This window comes from Egretta garzetta, unplaced genomic scaffold (assembly GCF_000687185.1).
Source record: "Egretta garzetta isolate BGI_Z169 unplaced genomic scaffold, ASM68718v1 scaffold30, whole genome shotgun sequence".
In the NCBI taxonomy this organism is placed as follows: Eukaryota; Metazoa; Chordata; class Aves; order Pelecaniformes; family Ardeidae; genus Egretta; species Egretta garzetta.
This window is the reverse complement of record NW_009258383.1, coordinates 7,108,324-7,129,587: the sequence shown is the minus strand read 5'-3', so window position 1 is coordinate 7,129,587 and position 21,264 is coordinate 7,108,324. Positions and strand designations below refer to the sequence as shown.

The following is a 21,264-nucleotide window of genomic DNA, read 5'->3' as shown; positions in this document are numbered from 1 at the left end:
AATTACCTTGACTTTGCAATGCAACATGACTAGATCAGTCAAAACACTTTAATACCTTCACTGCTTCACACAGTGTTTTTGATAACTGCATAGACTGAGATATTTTACTACAGAGAAAAAAATCCATTAATCGGTACTATCTCTACTGTGCTTGTTGTAATGCTCATTACAGAAGATATTTTAGATGTCATCGCTTAGCAAGCAGAATATGTGCTTTTGATATATCACTTTCTCTCTACAGTCATTAATTGCAAGGAAATCAAGATTATACTTTTGGAAACTGCAAGCTGTAAAGCTCATTATTAAGTTTTTCAACATAACAACCTCTAAAAACTGAATTAAAATTTTATAATGATAATACTCAGCATTTGCCATTTAGTCCAATGCATGGTTGGACTGTTGGAAGGCAAAAAGTGAACACTGTGGCCCAACACCTGTCACTGAATCACACAGAGAATCACAGGTAAGACCAGATATTGTAAAAGAATTAATACATGGAGGGGGTTGCTGGAGGCTGGAACATTGGAAAAATCTCTTTGGGCCTGGAGGGGGAATAGTCTAGTATCTCTATTTCATATACCTTTTCAGGTGGATCCCTTTAAAATAGATTCTGAGCTTAAATATTTCAAATAAAGTTTTTTATGCCTTTTTCATTGCACCACCTCTCTGTGACTTAGAAAAAGGATATTTTGGCCCATTCTGTGGCTTACCACTTAGAATTTCAGGTTCAGTATGAGGAGACATTTTAGGAAAAATCAGCTTTCAGCAATGACTAAAGAAAATCACCGATTAAAATGTCAACAGTGAAGTCCAACTGCCATTGCACTGAACTGTTTTATGGGCATAAGCACTAGATCTGTGGAACAAAAGGAAAAATGAGATACCTTGGTAGACCTACCATCCCAAATAATTTCACGACAGGAATAATAAAACACTGTTTTTTCAGCTTTCTCAGTTCCTCAAAAGAATATCAACACCACAGCTAAACACAGTGAACTACAAGGAGAAACATCTCTAGCATTCTGACAATAAAAGTCTGATTTTTCTCTACCAACTGTATGGAAGCCCCATGCTCCATATGCTATCAAAATAAACCTTGCAACGTGTTCATCCTGACAGCTCAGTTTTCCCAAGCAGATCTGGACTTGCACAGGCAAATGTCCTCACTCTCAAAGGCCGCCTTGGTTTGGTTCCCAGCAAGCTGTGACGATGAGGCTCTCTCTTCTCATTGACCCAATGAGCCATGAACTGAGTCTGAGTACTGAACAGTACTGTTTTGTTTTCTCCTTGAGAACAGGGAAGTTAAATCATTGCCATGCAATTTATCAGCTCAATATGTTTCCAGAAGCTCTTCTGCACTACTTACAAACCCAAAAGTAACAACCACATCTGCTGGAAGAAAATTATGTACGTGTCTGAATTCTTTGGTTCAGTGATTTCTCTCCTTGAATTCTGCCTGTCTTTTGTGTCTGAACAAACTTTTATTATGTTGCTATTACCTGTGGCCAAATAGTGGTAGCAACATTTTTTTGTTACTTATTATTTTTGAAAGTAATAAACAATGGTTTTCAAAAATGGTCTGAGCAACTGCAATTCCTCTTGCCTCAACAGGACCAGCACATCACGGATTCTCTTCCCCCATCAAGTCTCGAGTATCTGCTTTCCAAGCAGCTTGGCCATCTCAATAGTTTTCTTAAGAACTAGCTAGCTAATATAATACTTAAATTTGTAAGGAGATGGATGGAAATCAAATTTACTTTACTAGTCAGAAAACAAGCCAGGAAAATGCGTCTCCCTTTATAATTACACTGGTTTTATTATCTCTTTTCACACTTCTGTCGCTTCTTAGGAAAACTGTATCGAGCCTGAACACATGTAAGAAAGGCAATCTGTGTTGCTCTGAACTAGTCCGGCAACGTGTGAGGTACAGCTTTCAGAAATAAACATATTCAGTAAGTGGAATGAGAACCTTTCAGGTAAGGTACAATGATAAAAATGCTGCAAGGTACAAGTGAGAACTTTCATAAAGCTTCTTCTCACTGTGTTATGAGCACATGGCCAATAGTTCTGGTACAAATCCTGGTATCTTGACTTGTACTCTGCAAATAAAACATCCTGAGAAAGTATGAGCGTTGTCTACTTTTGTAAAGAAAAGCAAAAAATCTGCATCTCTGACCTAAACCAACATTTTTACTGAAGAAGTGTTAAAAGGAAAAACGTATTTCAAAAATAATTAAAATTAGTTTTTTGTCCTTCCTAATTATTATTTATATCATAATATATAGGACTGACTTTGCAAAAAGTCACTTCTTTCTTTTCTCAAGGCCTTGTATGATGAAAACCATGCCGATGGCATTTCGCATTGATCTGTAAGCCTCAACTGTAGCAGTGACAGACATGACTGCACATGGACATGTAACCTACACAGTAAGTAATGCAATACACATCTTTTCTACTGCTTAAATCTTTCCCATTTCATTCAAATATTATTATATTTTCCAACCTATATATGAAAGCTCACGTATTTGCATTTTCATGATCAAGACAGCTTTCTAATGGATCACAATATTTAATTATATTAATTAATAAATTATGGGGGGAAACCACTATTAAGCAGTATTTCCAGTTTCCTGAACACTTTGCACATGACCTAAATGTTCACACAGTTTAAGATACCACAACAGCATTGGCTTGAATCAATCACAGTTCTGCAAAAAAAAAATAGTATTTGAATTACATGTTGACACAAATACATAACAAATAGGATATTCTAATCCTGGGATGGAACTTGCTTGCAAGTCTTGGCAGCAGACACAAAAGTGTAGCTGGTTAAATTCTGACACTTGGACATTCAGCATTTTATTTTTTTTTCCAATTCAGGTCAGCAGAGATCAAAGGTGACAACGACTGGTAGGCGGTGAGAAACCAAAGGTGCAAGGTGCATCCAACTGTAACCCCTCCCTCAAAGCATTCCGTTCTTTTCTCCCCTTCATCCCATTTGGCATATTTGCCATTTGCATCTACTGCAATAGAAGCAAACATGGTCCTTTTAGTTTTGTCCTTTGCTGTGCAGAAGTATTGCTGACACAGTACACTGAAAACTCACTAGTGCATGCAGAACAGATGTGGATTTCATTTGTGAGATAGACAGAAGTGATAGATTTCAGCAGAAAAGATTTGTATTTTATGCTATGCTGATGTTGTGGCTTAATTTGAGGAGGTGACTACTTTTACTTTTTGTTTTTTAAAAAACAGACCATTAAATACAAGATCAATACACATATACAGATATGTATTGTATATGTAAATATGATACAGATATGTATATATGACATGTGTATTCAAAGGGAATGTTACTGTAACAAAACATTGTAATTGTTTACCAATCCATGTTACCATCAGCACAGACGTTGACTCACATGAAACAGAAATTCTACACAGCTTCTGATTTTGAAGAAAATGGAGAACTGATGTATATATAGAAAAAAATACACATAAATACTTTGCTAGAAAGCATAAGAAATTGCATTTGAAACAAGATGATGGAAAAATAGTTTCTTATAATGGTATTTATACCAGCCAAGCATCCACTATTTTTTTCTGCAATTGCTACTTTAAAACAAATCAAAACTAAAAAAGAATCAAAACAAATCCACCCACAAACCCACAAAACCCTTCTAGATGATTTCAAGCTGACAGGTTTGAATATATTAACTCTGCATCAGTTTTCATATATCATCCTTTACCTTGGTCCAGTTGAAAATTACACAAGTCATAAATTACCTTTAAACAAGTTTTGAATCAGCCTGGAACTAGTTTTCAAATTAAAGAGCCGTCAGTATATTACATGGTACTGTCATTTTATTACCCTAATCAATTCTGTGTGGCCTGAGGTAGAAAGAAAATGGATGCTGTCTTCATTTGCAAAGGGTTTATCTCTCGCACCAGGCTCTGAAAACATGACTGCCGTAATGGATTGGAAGCCAAAGTTACTAACAAAGACTTCTAACAGTAACAAAGTAGAAATATTTGTCCCCCTTTAGACTTACAAAAGGGGAAAAAAAGCCCTTTCTGAAACACGAAGCCAGCTTCTTGAGGCTGAAGGACTACGGGAAGAAATTAGCACTTTTTTACTGAAGTGCTAAAGTGCTTGGAGCTTCACAGAGTATCATTTTTAGTGCTGCCCAGGAGAAGCCTCACTGGGTCAGATGGAAGGTGCCTCTCCAGCCCAGACCGCAGACCACCCCTCCACCAGCTGACCCACTGCCCCTGCCCCGCTTCATTCTCTCCTACACCCCAGGGGTGTACTGTGAAAGTATGCACAACATCTTAGCCAGAATTTGGTAAAATCTAGGGAAGATGAGATATTTGTAGCTCTCCACAGTTTACTGGAGACCAAAGTAAATCCCCAGGAGAAATGCAGAGTTTATCTTCAATCTACTTATGCGGGAGATCAATCACTTTGCCACTCCTAGGATTTTACCCTACGTTAGTCAATGAGGTAAGAACATGGGCTTTAAACTTTTTTAAGTCACACTCCACAGCTGTAAACTTCCCCTTCCTCTCTCTGTTCGGCCTCTGTCACTCTCCTCGTGCTGACTTTATTTAACATCTGACAATCTCCTCTCCTCCTCTGCCCTCTCCAAAGGTAGGAAGGTACAAATGCCACCTGCAAGGCACACGTGCTGACCTCCCACGCTGCCAGTCACAGAGGCAATGCTGTTGTTATGTCCTTGGCTATTTTTTCTCTCTCTCTTGAGAAGGGGACGATGACTTCTGTGTTTATACACTGTTAACACCACAGGGTCTCATTCTCAGCTGACTGAAACTACCTCGGTTCAGGTAATAAACCTTAACCTAAAGCTCTAAAACCTCTGCCTTCTTTTAAAGACAAACAAAACAGAAGTCTTTTATGATGCTCTGTTTTCCAAATATCATTACATTCTTTAGCTTCACACTATTTTCTTCAGACACACTGTGCAATATGAAGGAACGAATAAAGTTACAAGAAGTTTCCAATAAATACCCATCTGTTTCAATTTATTATCTCCCTACCCTTCAATAAGCTATAGCACTGACAAAGCAAGCTTGCATCTTTGAAATCTACTTACATTTCCAAGTGTCAAAGGGTGAATTCCCACTTCTACGGTTGTTTTAAAATAAGGATGCTACTACTGCTAATATTTTACTAGAAGTCTTTGAACAAAGTATGAAAGGAAACAGGGTCATGCATTTTCTCTGGATGCCTTCTTCAAGTGGAAAAAAAAAATAATTTACACATATTTAAAGCTAGAAAGAGCACTCTCAAAATAATGTTGTTCTTATTTATTCATCTAACTTTATCGCAGGCAAATAGAAACAGCAAACAGGAGAACATTTTACCATTTGAAGGTAACTAACTCACATATTTTCTACATTTCCATTACTCCGTGTACTAATCCTACCTCTCTTTGGACTGAATTCTCCACCTTTCCAATCAAGCTCTCCTAGATTATTGTATTTTCCTTTTACATTCTCATAATTCATTATTTCCCAACATTCAAAAGCTGTTCCTTTAGCTACTTTTAATAGCTGCTGTTTCTGACCCCGGAATTTTCTGAAATGTATTCAAAATCGACTCTTAAACCACTGTAATTAATAAAAGCGCATTAGAATACAAAAGCTGCTATTAAACTTCAAAAACCAGATTCACCACACTGATCTCACCTCATACGTATAATGCAAAGGAACACAACTTTCCTGTTACTGTCATGGATTGAAGCCACCGATCACAGGTACAGTGTGGCTCAAACTATTGGCAAAAATTTCTGTACAAACGTGAACATCATCACCAGAATTTTTTAGAATTTCTTCAATAAAGGAAAAAGCCAATACCTATCCTTTCTGTGCTAAATCTCCTATGTCTTGCATAATTCAGTAATTATCCAGTGCACCAGAGCAACGGATTTTATATGAATATCCTTTTGCAGGATATTAATATACTGGCAAGACTGCTGTACTATGCCATTATCACTGCATATAAGAGTAGCTCAATACTTTTTCCTTTTTTTGTCCACACCACTTTCTTCCCTACATATTGTTCTGCTATTTTTTCTTATTATGAATTAGGTAGGTTATAGGCATATAGTATAGCTTAGAAAGTTATTTTTGTGCTAATTTTGTATTTTAGAAAATTTAAAAAGTTATTTTATGGAGTTCTAAAAGCTCTTTAAGACAATACACACTGAAATTATTACTGCTGGATCAGCATATTTCATCTTCCCTGTGCCTGTTTCTCCCCCTCGTCTGAAGAAAAAACCAAACCCAAAAGTTGCAAAACAAATTCTCAAACACATCGCAAGCGTCTATGGCCACAGTAAGTGTGGCACTTACTGTGCAGCTGTATGTTGCATATAACTGCAATTGCTGACTTCAACATATTTACAAAATGAAACAGGCACCTTACACCTAACATTTAAACCAAGATTTTCTGAACAACAAATGTACAAAGCCACTGCTATTCCTTGTGGAAGGCAGCACTGCAGCTCCAATTGCTCCATCAGTAAGGCTACATTTGGGTTTGCAGTTAAGCGTTTCCTTAAACAATGATTTTTTCATTCAGAAATGATCAGGGGCAGACCACAGCAATCAATTCATAAGAGTGTCTCTAAAAGGTAAGTTCTATTCCATCTGTATTTCTTTTCAAATCACATTGAAGCTGCCCCAAACTTTCCATGCTCTTGGATTGCTGAGGCAGTGACAATTTGGGGCTAAGCTACAGCAGCAAACTTCCTTCCACCTCGCAGGGTGCACAATTTATGGTCAAAGTAGTTTGCTTTACTCCACTTCAGCAGCCTGGGAGAAAGCATACACAAAATTTGCTCATAATACTTGGCTAATACTTAACTTGAACTAGAAGACTGAGCACTTGAGATCTCTGCTCCAAAAAGCAGCTGCTTTATTCTAACAAAAATAGAATGTAGCTCAGAAAAAGCTTTCTTTCAAGCACACAATCTTCAAATATTATGCATCAGCATGCAGAGCGTGTCTGTCAGATGTTGGAACAAAGCTTTAAATTGTACCATCTAACTTAATTCTCGAGACAGGGTCAGCACATTCATAAGGTGGTGGTTTTTTTTTTTCCCTTTGAGAAGTCCTTTAAGCAGTGTTTGTTTAGCTTCTCACATCTTCATCAGCACTGATTCTTGCTTTTCAACTCCTTGAAGTCCAGATTTTCCCAACATAATGCAAAACAGAGTGATATTAGAATGTGTGATCACCAAAAGCATAACAAAATTGTCAAAGGCTACTTATTAAATCAAGACTGATTTTCATCTCTCCCCACTTCCAGAATTTTATTCCAGTAACAAGATGAAAAAAGAGAAAGGGACTGCACAGTACATAATTTTTTGCGGTCCAAGTTTATGAGACAAGTTTTATAGCTCCCTACACTTTTCCTTATGTGGCACCCACTTATCTGTCTGTGCTTCAGAGTTTTTCTATAAACACCCTCTGGGGGAAGGCTCCCTGCATGCCCTCTGCATCCTCCTTTCCACTTTGCCACAGCCCTATTTCTTAATTCACCCCATTCTCCCCTATAAGGGTTTCTGTGTATTTCTCCAAGGGGAATTTTCTCATTCTTATGAATGTGTGTGTGCTCACATTTCCCATTCTATGCCAAGGGCCCTTCTCGCAGTCCCATTATTTTTTCCCATCCTGCTTTTCTCTCTCCCCATCTCCTCCTCTCCCTCTCTCTCCTCTTAAAAAGTACCATCATTTATTTTCAACTGATAAAGCAGAAAAATAAAAGATTAATTCAAGGCTATAAGAATATTTTTTAAAGAATGAATCTATTTATAGAAAAGCTTTCTAAAAAATTTTTCTTATATTGTCTTTTTCAGACCTCTCTAACATCTGAATGTGCCAAATGAAAAACTCCCTTGGACATCCTTGAAGAAGCTTCAAACAAATGTTAGGAACGCTATTTTGTGGGTGCCCCTGCTTTGCTCATTCACGCTAGTCACTAGAGTAATTAAATTTCCGTATAACTTCATACTACTAAATAGAGATACACACTCTTACTAACATAAAGTAGCCAGCTAAAACATAAGGATATTTTATTCTGTCAAATTGAACTATATTGACAACGGGCTGTTTACGAAAAAGGGAATGAAGAGCCCAGTTGGCACAGTTTAAGATGTGACATTAATCAGCCATCTTTTGCTGAGCCCACAGGAACTGAAAGGTCACAACTAGTGCTGCTGCTGGAAAGCATCCTCAGAAAGGCCTGGAAATTCCTCATTCTTCTCTAATTAAGAACGCTGTAAATAATACATGGAATGATGAGGCTAAATTCACTCGAGATGTCAACTTTACTGCCTTGTTTTAGGAGGCGTGAATATTTTCCCCGTGGTTTTTGTTTTGTTTTGTTTTGTTTTTTTTTAAGATTACATCTATCAGACAAAATTCCTTTTTAGTTTCTCATCTGTAGTAGAAAACACACACCAAGTCCCTTACTCTTAAATATAGTTGCTTAATAACATTGCAGACCAGTTTTTCAGTTAAAAGCGTATCAATACAGTGCTTATACAAACATATAAATGATAAGATTTAACACTCTAGCAGTATATATCCATGTATTAATGTTTAGGCTTTTGACCTTGAGACTCCTGATACGTGAATTCCACAAATTCTCACATCAAAATAGGAACGAAATAATTTCTGTAGTCAGTGAAACTAAAACACAAATATACCTTTGATACCGAAACAAAAGACTCACTTCACACCAGTAACTACTAAGGTGCGACAGGAATGGCTCTGTAGAGCAAAGCAGTCGGCGTTTGAGGATTGGCCGGACAATGTTTCAAAGATACGACTGGTTTGGTCACAGGGATGGCATGCCCATCAGCAGTCAGAGTACATCCTCAGCTTTAGTGTCCCTTGACAGGAATCCAGTTTGCACGCTCTTGAGACCACTCCATAACATGAACCAAAGCATAGCAACTGGTGGCAAATGGGTGATTCCTTTCAAAAGTGCGTTCCCTATCCTTAACCAAAATGCTAAGATACGTACACACTAAGACACCTCAGATCGAGATTCATGAAAATGAGCATACCAGAACATAGAAATGTTTAAGCTATTCAATAGGAAATGTTCGCAGTAACTGTATTTTAAATACCAACGTTATTCAGAATTCAGTAATGTTACCCTGGATTATCAGCAGTTCCTCCTCCTGAGAGTCACTATGCTGAAAGCTCTCTGGGCTCCCCCTCCCTCTTTTTTCTTTTTTTTTTTTTTTTAAGAAAAAAAGAAAAAAGAGAGACAGACACACTTAATGCCTTACTTTTAGACGATGGTTTGATTATTGCCCTAAATTAATTGGTAAACACATTCAATGATCATAGGGAAGATCTCAGTTCACTTTTCTTCTTACGAGGGTTCAAAAATCTTATTTCCCAAGGGATTGCTTAAGCCACTTTACTGTTCTTTAGCTGAAGCAGGTCGCTTTGCATGGAAGAATGAGTTAGTGGGTAAAATAATTCATTGTATATTAGCTAGGGTACCTGAGAAAGGGTATTATTTTCTGAATATTTTACTATTTGACACCAAGGAGCTTTTTGGTCTCTGTCTATGCTGTACCCAGAAAGCACGCAAGCAACAATAGGTCTACAGGTCATTCCAGTGAGAGAATTAATAACAGCTTAATAAATCATAGCTCCCACATCTCAAACTTTTTGTATTTTCTCATAATTACCTTTTAAATGTAAGATTCTTGAAGCTACCCTTACATGAATACAGACATATTAGAATAACTTCCAGAAAGTTCCTTACAACCAGCAATTAAAAAAATAAAGTATTTGGAACATCATTTTGCTCTGGAGTTCCTCCGACTTCTGCAATACTTTCAATCTAAACAAGCAAGCAGTGGAGATATTATGCACTAGAAGAAAATGGTAAGATAAACTGCATATTCATTTAATATACAATATACTTGCAAATATTAGTACCTGATACATATCCTTATTTATTGCACAGGACTGGTTACACATTTAATATTCATTATGTCAATGACTGTATCAATCTGCTGATGCCCTTCTATTTCCAAAAATAAATATGTGATGTGATTAACCTACTCTAAGTACACTTGTGTGTACCTTCCATAAATACTGAGTTGTCTTGCTATTTCCTTTTTGACACTTATTTTCTTTGGCTATTTATACCACATCTGAAAGGATACCATCTGCCCTTCAGTCTTCATGAGATTAGTAGCTAGAAGAGATCTCGATAGCTATAGATTCCAAGGTTTTCCACATACAAAATCTTTTGGTACTGTTTGACATAGCTGAAATACACTTAAGGTTTTTCAAACATGCCCAAAGGTGTTTCAAACCACTGAACCAGATAATTTTCAACCATTACCAAAGACACATTTACTAAAAAAAAAAAAAATCTAAGATAAACTTAATCACTACCAGAATTTAACAATGCACTATACATTTTAAAGGTTTTGTGAAAATATTTTCAAAGCCATTTTAAAATTCCACATAATATTTGTGCTTTTTCTCGGCAGAGCTAATTTTAATGCTCTTACAGTTATATTCCCACACGAGCTATTTGCTGAGCCAATTTTAAGAAGAGGGAACTTTTCTGCTACAGAATGCTAAAATCCAAGTGATGAGACACTCCTTTGCACAGAAAGTGGCTGACACAGCACAAATAAGCAATGCCCAGCTGTCTTCTGCAAAATGTGATTAAATGTGGCTGGCACTAAGAGAATCTCTGTTTGGGAGGGAATGGTGACTAAACCTCACTACCACTATCTAACACGACAACGAAAAGCAAATCTTGACTCTGCTAAAGTATGATTACATTTTGCCCAGGCAGCATTAGTGATTTATACTGATGAGTGACACATTAGTTAAAGTGACATAAATGGCTTCATTTCTTTGAAAGACTTTAAAATAAAATCAACCTTGAGAGTAAACATGAACAGGTAATTAGGCAACTATGAGTTCAGAGCTTATCCAGAGACTAACAATTAAAGATGTGATTCTTCTTCCATCATATAGAAAATGATTATAGGTGATGTGCTAAGATAATTTGCAGGGTAATAAAGTTGGACTAGTAAGGAATTAAGATATATAATTCTTCTTTAATTACATACCTTCTAGTTCTGCATAAAACATAAGGCAAGAAATACTTTCTAGGTAAAGAAACTCATCTCAGGAATTTGGTAGCAACAGAACGCTACTTTGCAAAATCACGGTGGAATGGGATGTCCCCAGGCTCCAGATATACCTTTGCACCTCTCAGGATTCCCTCTGTTTATGTCATTGCAAAGCACACACCTTTTGCTATTTTGAGGCTTCAATTCTTCATGACAATTCAAATTAGGATAGATTACGCACAATGGATATGGTTTCTAATCCTGCCCTCCTGGCAGCTCGTATCATCTAAACCAAGAATTTAATCAAGGCTCAACAGGTTAAAAAATTCAAAAGTCAGTTACAAGCTTTTCACTCACATTTTCAGGTGCTTTCAAATTCAACATGTGTTCTACTAATTAAAGCACATAACAATCAAAATTTCCAATAGGGCTGTTAGCAGAAAGTAGCAAGGGTCAATTACAATCTATTGGTGAATTTGTTTATGACTCCGCTGTCAGCATGAAGCTGCTAATTATCAATACTCAAAAGGATCGATATTTTAGGAACTCAAGAAGTAGGAAGACGACCGGATTGATGAAGTAGATCTGAATGTGTATCACTGGTGTAAGCTAGGACGCTGTGGCAGCTACAACGCGGTGACTTCCACATGTGTATCCTCCTTTTGCGACTTCACTTAAAAAAGAAGTAAACCGGAGAAAACTTGGGTTAAAACCACTATCTCCATGTCTTTTACATTTCAATATAGCATCTCCAATATGCAAAATTCACTGTCACAAAGCTGCTCAGTATTGGAAATATCTAGAAATCATTTTTCAAAAGCAAGAAAGAGAAAGCCTCCAGTTCTTTAAGGAGCAAGCATTTCCCCTGCCCTTCGTAGACACCAGTCCTCTATCGGCCTTCTCACATCCTTTGAGGGCACCCATAGCTGCACACCAAACAGAAGGTATAAAATAGTCCTGTTGCGGGGTTCTGCTCGGGGCTGAAAGGGTGCTCTCTTTTTTTATGCTCTCATGCTGTGTTAGCATAAAACCAGGTTTAGTGGCTTTGCTTCAAACAAGATGCTAGCTGCTTTTTGGATTTTCCCCAACTGCAGACAGGTTCCAGCGGGGATTACTTGCCACTCAGCACTACAGTAGCAGGCAATGTAGGCTGTAAATTCATTTTGTCATGGCTTAGGAAGCTTAAGTCATAATTCAGTAGAAGAACTGTTTCCCAGATAAACCGTAATTGTAAGCAGATTTTATTAGAAGCATCACCTATAGAAGGTAAGGAGTAGCAGTGGCATTTTTAACAGCTGCCCACAAAGAGATTTTTGCCTCCTTAACCACTATCTTAAGAGTAGGTAATAGTTATTCTATCTAAACTAAACCACATCTAAACGAGATGTTTAGTCATTTCAATACTAGATTGTGTATATTCAGATGAGATGCATTAAAAATGTATAATCACTATGCTATGTGTGTATTTTAAGTAAAGCGATAATTAATGACCAAGCTTGTCTCTAATTTCAGCCATCCTTGTTTGTTTTTACTTCAGTGACATTTGTAGTTGCAAAAAAGCAAAACTGTCAAGACAACTTATGAAAAGCAGGACTACGTCAGTAATAATTTGATTTGCAAGACACAAAGCCTCTTAAAAACATAATTTGCTTCATTTTAAATGTAGTATAAGGGGTGTGTGCGTGTGTGTATAATGACATCACAATGAATCACTCTCTTCAACAGTATTTGAAACGTTTTTTCCTTTTGCTTTTGTCATAAAATATTCAGCATTATGGAAGGCATTAAATGATACTACTGCTCTCCCATTAAGAAAAGAACTTATAACAGTGTGCAAAGTTTCAGCTATGGAAAAAATTCTGTGTTGTTGGGTTGTTTATGACAAAGAGTGAATGAAGTTAAGCAGCAAGTTATTTCTTCAGTCTCCTGGATAAGAAAAAAAATATGGGGAAGAAGAAAATGAATCTTGGAAACCAAACAATTTTTGGACCAAGTACCATTAAAATAAGGCTTGCTTTGACAAAAAAAAATACTCATTTAGAACTGCTGTGCATAGTTTAAATCTTAATTTTCTAAAAATATATAACTGGGAAAACAGACTCTTATCAGGTTTATTGTAACTGCTGTTTTTTGACAAATTTAATGAAGGAAAAAGATTATGTATTTCACTTTGCACTCCCAATCAGTACTTAATTTTTAAAATATTTTAATTAATACTCTTTGATCTATCCCAGTGTTAGGCTTCAAAATCAGAAATCTGTTTTTGCATTTGGAATAACAGTACCTCATTAAAAGAAAGATCCCTGTATTGCAATTTCTTTAAACTTCTGCCTGGTAGTAGATGTGCTATCATCTGTGTAACCAGTCATAAAGAGACTTGTTCAGACAACGTTATGGAAAAGACAACACTGCACTGTATTGCCTGTTTTTTACTATACTTTTTAAATACAGTTAAGCTGCACCTAAGAAGAAGCACAAGCACTAGTGTTGATGAGGATCTGGCAGTCAGTAACATGGGGTATTGGAACTGGTAGGATTGATTTTGATGTGGAGAAGAATTAAAATATTTAAAATAAGCATCCATTCCAGAAACATTTTACAGTGCTTAACCTTTTTTTTCATTAAAACCTAAGCTTCCCACTTACACTATGGGAATGTTCTTCTGCCAACTAAGTGTATCTGATTATTCGGATTAATTTGGGGATTTAATACCAACTAACTTTATGCTGAGCTTATCCGCTATTCATAAATCAAGTCCCATCTTAAGTTAATTTCAAGGCTGATTATTTTTGGAACATTTTATGGTATAAATTATTCATTACATAGATCTATTATACATGTTTGCCAGAAAATAACAGAGTCTGTGCCAACTCATTTTTTTTAAACATGATACCTGGAGAGCAAATATTAAAGCACAGTTGGCAATATTTCAGCCAACCGCTAAGAATTACTGCACACTGAAATTTCACCATTTTTTTTTTTACTATCTTGACAGTGAAATTCATTTCTCTACCAAGGTTTGGCATTACTGAAGTTCTTAAAACAGGGCTTAAGTAGTGTTAGGACTTGTGTTAAATCTTCACACAGCCTTACAGATTTGGATACTTTTCTCTTGTTCAATGTTAAGGAAAACACTCCAGTGCCAATGTTGGACTGCTCCTCACAAACCTAGGAAGACAGCAATGATTTCAAAACAACCACATATTTTCCAGTTGCTATAAAAGAAAAAGTCACACAAGAAACCAAAGTCCTAATCTGATTTATGTAGCATAATTCAATTCTCCTCAACCAACTTTAAAATACAGGAATACACACAAAAATGTTTAACTGTATTGTTCTTGATGACCATATAATAAAATAGATTGTAATATCCACACCTAGTAAAAGTGAAGACAGATCACTACCTTTACAAATGTAGTCAGTGAACTACACTATGCGATTTGTTATTCTGTAAACCACATTGAAATACTCTCGACTTCTGGCTGAAAAATGCTGCATAAAACCAGAACTTTTTTCCGTCATATTATTATGTTCTGCTTTTATCAGCAAGCAGATTTATTAGCAGTATCCTTTTATCATTTTTCAGCTGCAATGCTGTTTGTGTGGCGGCAGTACATTTGCTTGTATGTTGTGTCCTCGAAAGAAGGTGCTCTGATGCAACACTCTCTGATGTAAGCTGACTAAATTAGGGGCACAGATTCTTTACAAGCATTGCAGTCACTCTTTGTCAGGATATGCAACCAAAACAAGTTTGAATTAATACAAAAAAGACCTTTATGGATAAGGAGATTTTTGGTTTATTTTTGGAAAGATGTATTTTAAACTTATCCACTTAAAATCACATTTTATTGAATGATACCCACAAAAGCACTATAGAACATATTTAAGACATGATTAAGCATGCATCTATAGTAGCACTGTGTGCCAACCTCATATATTAGATTCAAACAGGGTTTCCTTGTATATATAAAATGTTAAAGATATTGGCTATATTGAAAAAGTGTTGTTCCAAATGTTTAGTAAATGCCCAGATAAAGTCTGTCCCTGCAACACTGATTCAATCATCTTCTGTGTGTAGTCAAGCAAGAAGAATGCCACCTAAACTATAGCCCTTGCTAATCTAAACTAACTGTCTCGGCTCCCTCCTATAGTCAGTGGACAGGAAAAGGCAGCTCCAGAGAACAATTCATCCGAATCTAAGGAAAATGTCTGAAATAAGGGAGCAGTATCAACATTTTGCAAAACAGAAGCCAAGCCACAGGGAGAGTAAGATTTAAGATTTATATTAAATTAGTTACTCAGTTTGCAACAGTCCAGAGCACATCATTATGGAGACTTAGTACTTTCAAAACACAGCTTACACTATCGCCTACTGCAGCTCTGAAAATTCAGCATTTTTGCATGTTGGGCCAAGGGATCCAAGCTGGGCGACAGCAAACAAGGAGAAAAAGATTACTAAATATTTGAAAACTTTAATTTGTCCAGCATTCACAGGAGGTCTGGACTGAGACAAAGGTAACATTCAATTTTCTGGTCACAACTCAACTATTTGGAACATAAGGTCAAGATTCCTTTATTTTCTGCTCCTGAAATCATCGTTTCAGTTTTAATGCCTTGCAAAACCTAAAGACAGTACTTTCTCCTAATACTCAACCCAAATTAATCCCTTTTAATGATCCCCAACAGCTAAATCATAGAAGGCAGGGGTCCTATAGAAAAAAATCACAGCATGAAGTGATTAAAGGCTCCAAGTTCACACATAGCCACAAAAGGACTTAAAGAGCTTCATGCCACCTTAATTTTGATATTCCCTAAATTTTGAGTTTGACATCAGGATTTTTTGTTTCACTGTTTATTTTTTAACACACTTGTGAGAAACTGCAGGTGTGAGGAAATGCTTCCTAAGCTTGAAAAAAAGACATAATCAAGAAAATTAAATTAGATAAACCATAATGAGATTGCCACCTGCATAACTCATGAGTAGATCAGGAACTCCTACACTCCTCACAGGCCTTCTTAACCACCCACTTTACTTTTTCCTAGAATAAAATTCTGTGGAATACAGGAATTAAATTTAATTGCTCACTTTTTATCTTTTTATCTGACCAAATTAAGAGGTTTGAAATAAATTGTACCTTTAAAAATCATTTTTAATTTATTATTTCAAACATTTAATGTTTTAATATTACAGTGTCCAATTACATTTGCTCATTCAGTATTTGAAAGCCAGATATACCCAAAGAAATGCTTCTACTTGGCTAATAAGTAAAATCATCCATGATTGCTTTCCAACACAAAAAGCTTACAAAAAAAATTACTTGCCAGGGTTGGTGTGTCATGTATTTGTAGTTCCAGAAAACATTTCCTGAGGGGTTTAGATGAGAATTCTATGCATATATACTGACAATTTATTTCCACTGAAAAAATGCAATACAGTAAAAAGATTAAAAAAAAGCAAACTGAACAGAAGTCTAGAGACAAGGCAGCTGATCTTGCAGCACTCAAATAATGACCTGACACGTACAGTCTGCAGCGTTTTGCAAAATAGATTGTAAGGTAAGCAGAGAGAAACCTAACTAGCACGGTCATTGTAACCACCGTGATATATGTTTAAACTCTTTGCTGCTTTGGTTCTTTGCAAATTTTTTTAAATTGGAGGAGATACTTTAAACAGTACTCTTTAAATGGAAGGCAATAGAAAGGGATCCACATCTAATATTAAGGAGACCTCATACTGAGACCCTTATGACACATAATGAACAAATGGACAGGCTACATTTATTCCTACTGAATATTACCACATAATAATATTGAATAATGTGGGTTATATTTTACTTATTTCATTTTTATTAAATTCAACTAAAATAAGGTTCTATATTCCTTCTGAATATCACTATTTGAAACTATCGGCAAATTTATGATTTAGAGTGCTGTTTGGCAATCCTGAAAGCGCGCCATAATCCTTTCTCAGGGTAGATGGATAATGTTATAGAAATGGAGAGCTTATAGGTTTACTTCAGCTTTCATGTGATGTAACAAAATCTACAATGTTTTTGAGATGAGAGAGCTTGTCAGACCTTAGTAGTGAGCATCACCCATTCCATAAAAGTGACAGCGAGTATTACCAGCAGAGAAGCTGTTGCCCTCATGCCCTACAGCAAAGTCACTGTCTGTCTCTTATTTGACAGGCAGGGTAATATGGGAATATGTTACGCTGGTGGAAAAACTGACACAATTGCTGGAGAGTCCTGTGACTAGTATGAGCAAAATGGAAGCAGCACGTCCAACGCTTTTGATAGATAACAATTTAAAGCATATGTTTATTACCACTAAATTACATCCCTTGTACTGCTGACACCCACAAGTGTTTAGCAAAATCTGAAAATAAAATCACATTCTTCGCTGTCAGCAGTATGCAACTTTTCCTGAGCATCTAAAACTGAAATTCATAATTACAAATAAGAACTAACCCAACCATTACATGCGATGCACTATAATCTCTCTTTCACTGAAATAGTGTAATTTACCTACCAATTGTTTTCAGGGCCCAGTACTGCTACAGAAGATATTGTTGGGGAATTTTAAAATGTATTCTATAACACTGGTTTCAATTGGATCAAAACAGATGAACAAAGTTGAAGGAATAAAACCTAAACAATAGCCTCCTTGGCCAAAACTGGAAATTCAATCCCATTTTGCTGCTATAATCCGTAGAAGAAACTTCACTGTGACACACCAAAAATTGGATTTAGTGAGTGACTGAGAGATTGAAATTGCTGGTAGCTCAGGCTTGCAATTCATCCACAGGTCAGGCAGAGTGCAGCCAACAACACAACTTTATGGTTTTCCTCTTCTGAGCATTAAGTACAAATTTGAGAGACTACCCCCTCTAGTGAGGGGTAGAAAAAGCCTTTATCATATCAGCCTCTCCTGGCTGTGAGAAGCTGTGCAAAATCATGGCTATAAAAATGCACAATCCTAAAGCCATACAGAATACTGAATTTGAAAATGATTAAGTACACCAGCAAAGCCCTAATCCTTTAAATAATACGTTCACATTAAGGAAGGTCTGTAAGGAGTTTAACTCAACACCATGTTGTTTGAATTTTTTTATGCAGTATAGAATAAAACAAACAAAAAAAAAAGCCACATAAAAAAAAAGCCTTTTTAAAACATAGAGAGCGATAGAGCATTTTCAGAGAAATTTCTCTGCACAGCTCTGTGGAAAAGCTATGGGAGTGTGTCTAAGCAAAACCACAAGGAGTCCCCATAAGACAATTTTTCAGTATCTTTCATATCCATTACATTTTCAGTCATATACAATTCAAATTGCCTGTGCTTGAAAATGCAGAAGAGTTTATTTAAATTTACTCATTAAGAATCTTGATGAATGGAAAAGAAAATTGGACACAATAACAAGCATTTTTTTAATTTGTAATAATCACTAACATAATGCAACATATATCATCATTCTAACGATAAACTTTGTTTACTCTTCAGAACATTGTGTTTTTCAACATGCACCTTAAAACTAACACACGCCCTGCGCTAAGTGAAGTCAATTGTACTTAATTTACACGATAAAGTATTTTTAAAATTTCATCTGGTACGTAGTGTGCTAATCTCATGGAAAACACATTTAGAAATTGCAACCCCTGGGTTTTTTTATTTACTCAGAAGAAGCCAAGAAAACAGGAGACAGAAGATTCTAACTAACGTTATCAAGAACCCCTTTTAGTTTAAGCAGGTGACAGAAATTCAATAACAATTTTAATTCACTCTTGGAACATCCATTGCGTGTAAGTGGCATTCAAGAAAGACTGCTTGATGTCCAAACTGTAGCAGACAGCTAATTTCCAATGTCTGTCTTCCTATCTCCTTACAGAAGAACAATTTGATTAACCCCCCAGGTGAAACCAAATATCGTATTTTTCCAGTTGGAAAGGGACACTAGCAAGCCAAAAAACTGTATCTCTCTCTGAACATTTTGTATCTTCCATTCTTAAGAGCAACATCATGAAAGAGTTTAAGTATCCGATTATGCTAACAGGCAGCTTATGACAACACCTCTGCATAGCTGTGCCCCTGTGTTTCCAAATACCGAGTCACTTATTTCTAGATAAAAATTCTGTGAAATACAAAGAAAGTGGCAGAATAGGCTGTAAAATTTTAAAGACACTTAGAATGTTCTGTTATTTTAACAGTGAGGTATCAGATGCATTTATAAATCCAATTTTGAAAATCAATTGGAAAGTGTCTCAGAGATTATGGTGATGATAGAAAAGAATGCTAGTACTAAAGAAGCTTCTGTACAGACAAAGAAAGAATCAAAATTTTATTTTTTGAAAAGCTACAAAAGCATTCTATTCCTGTCAATATTATTGAAGAGAGTTAATCCATGCCAAAAATTCAGTTCTAGTTTGAAAATGTTGCATTTGGTCAGGGTATACCAATCAATATAAAGTACTAACAACCTTCATATGATTTTCCAGTGAAAAAAAAAACAAGTTTAGTAATTCAAATCATCTTCATTTATTTAAAAAAACCATGTATTTTCTACCTCTTTCCTTAGAGGTATGCATTCTGTACTACTGCTGAAATACTTTCACTTGTCAATAACATTACCGATCCTGATACAGTATCCATACTCACTCCTTTCTCAAAGAGAACAGAATGTGAAAAGAAAGCATTTAACTGGGATAGTAAAATTCTCTTTATTAAGAATATTTCCATTTTGCATACATTCTGGTTTTTACCTGTTTTACAGAGAATCTGAAATCATTATTTTATGACCTTCTACTGTTTTTCAGAGCAGACCTATGTATAGCATCTCAACAAGAACTTCAGACACCAAGTAAGACTGTTGAAACCAGAATACGTCAAATATTTCACAGGATGAATTAACTTACTTTGGAGGATGTAGAGTCACATTCCTGACAAATCCATCCATAGCCAGTCTGTTTAGGAGACTTTTTCAAGGGAGGGTCTAGACAGCCAAAATGGTAGCAAAGCCTGCATTCATCACACCTGCAACAGGAAAAAAAAATATATATATAAATGTTATTTCTATACTATTTTAGACCAAGCTTCCCTGTGATTCTCAGCACAAAATACCCTGATCCATTACCATGATACAGAAAAATCCATTTTCTCTAAGGGGTATTTTCAAACACAATCGGTTCAAGTAGGTTCTGCCTAATTTGGATTATTCTGATGCAGACACTCATACATCGCTTTTGTCTACATCTTACATAAATGACATTATTTCAGCGACTTGCAAATTAAACAAAAGATGTATAACCAGCTCAATTTTTTAGATACTTCCATGGCATTCATTGCCATTTATTTTCAGAAATTTGTGATTTTTTTAGACAGTGACAATATTGATTTTTTGCGGTTTTAAGACACTATTTTACACATCTAATTTTTCAAGGAAAACTGTGAAATGTTTGATCACATATTCAACAACTCAAGCATAATTTACAGCTATGATTTTTATTTTTTACACCAGGACTATGCGGTCAATAAATAAACGCACAAAATATTTTCTGATTCACTTTGAATTTTGTGGAAAGGGGCATTCATTTAAAAGGATTTCACTGTGATCTTTCACTTAGAAAGCTGTCCTATGTGCACACAACAATTTCTTGTTCTTTTTTAATAAACCTTTCGTTAGTGTTTTGTACTATGTATGGTCCGCATAAAAAGTTCAAAACACAATCACATAGCTATTGTTCACCCATTCTTAATGTACCAGCATTGAAGAAATGCTACAGTGTAACAAGTGCTTCATGAAAGGTTTTTTAAATCAGTACAATACTATGCTCAAAATGAGAGATTTTTTAAAAGCAAATAGTATTTTCACATATCCTACTGAACTTCATTTGCACATCCCCTGTATTCTTTTGTGAGAAAGCTTTTTTCAAATTTACTTTACAATATTATCTTCATTAAGCACCCTTAAACTCTGTATTAAATGATCCAAAAATAGGAAATAGAATAAATGTTTAAAAATCAGATTTCCTAAGAAAACCCCTACACTTTCTTTCTCCGTTTCCCTGGCCACTCATTTTCTCCTCTACAAAGCATGCAAACACAAAAATTTCCAAAAATTACA

The 21,264-nt window shown here is 35.8% G+C and overlaps 1 protein-coding gene across 1 annotated transcript in view; it reads right to left on the bottom strand.

The window, feature by feature from the left end:
- The window catches only part of PHF14 (PHD finger protein 14), a 168,334-nt gene that overhangs the window by 34,880 nt on the left and 112,190 nt on the right, over positions 1-21,264 (bottom strand). Inside the window, exon 17 of the mRNA XM_035896951.1 lies at positions 20,057-20,174. Coding sequence (XP_035752844.1) covers positions 20,057-20,174 — 118 coding nt within the window. The remainder of the gene's footprint in view (positions 1-20,056; positions 20,175-21,264) is intronic.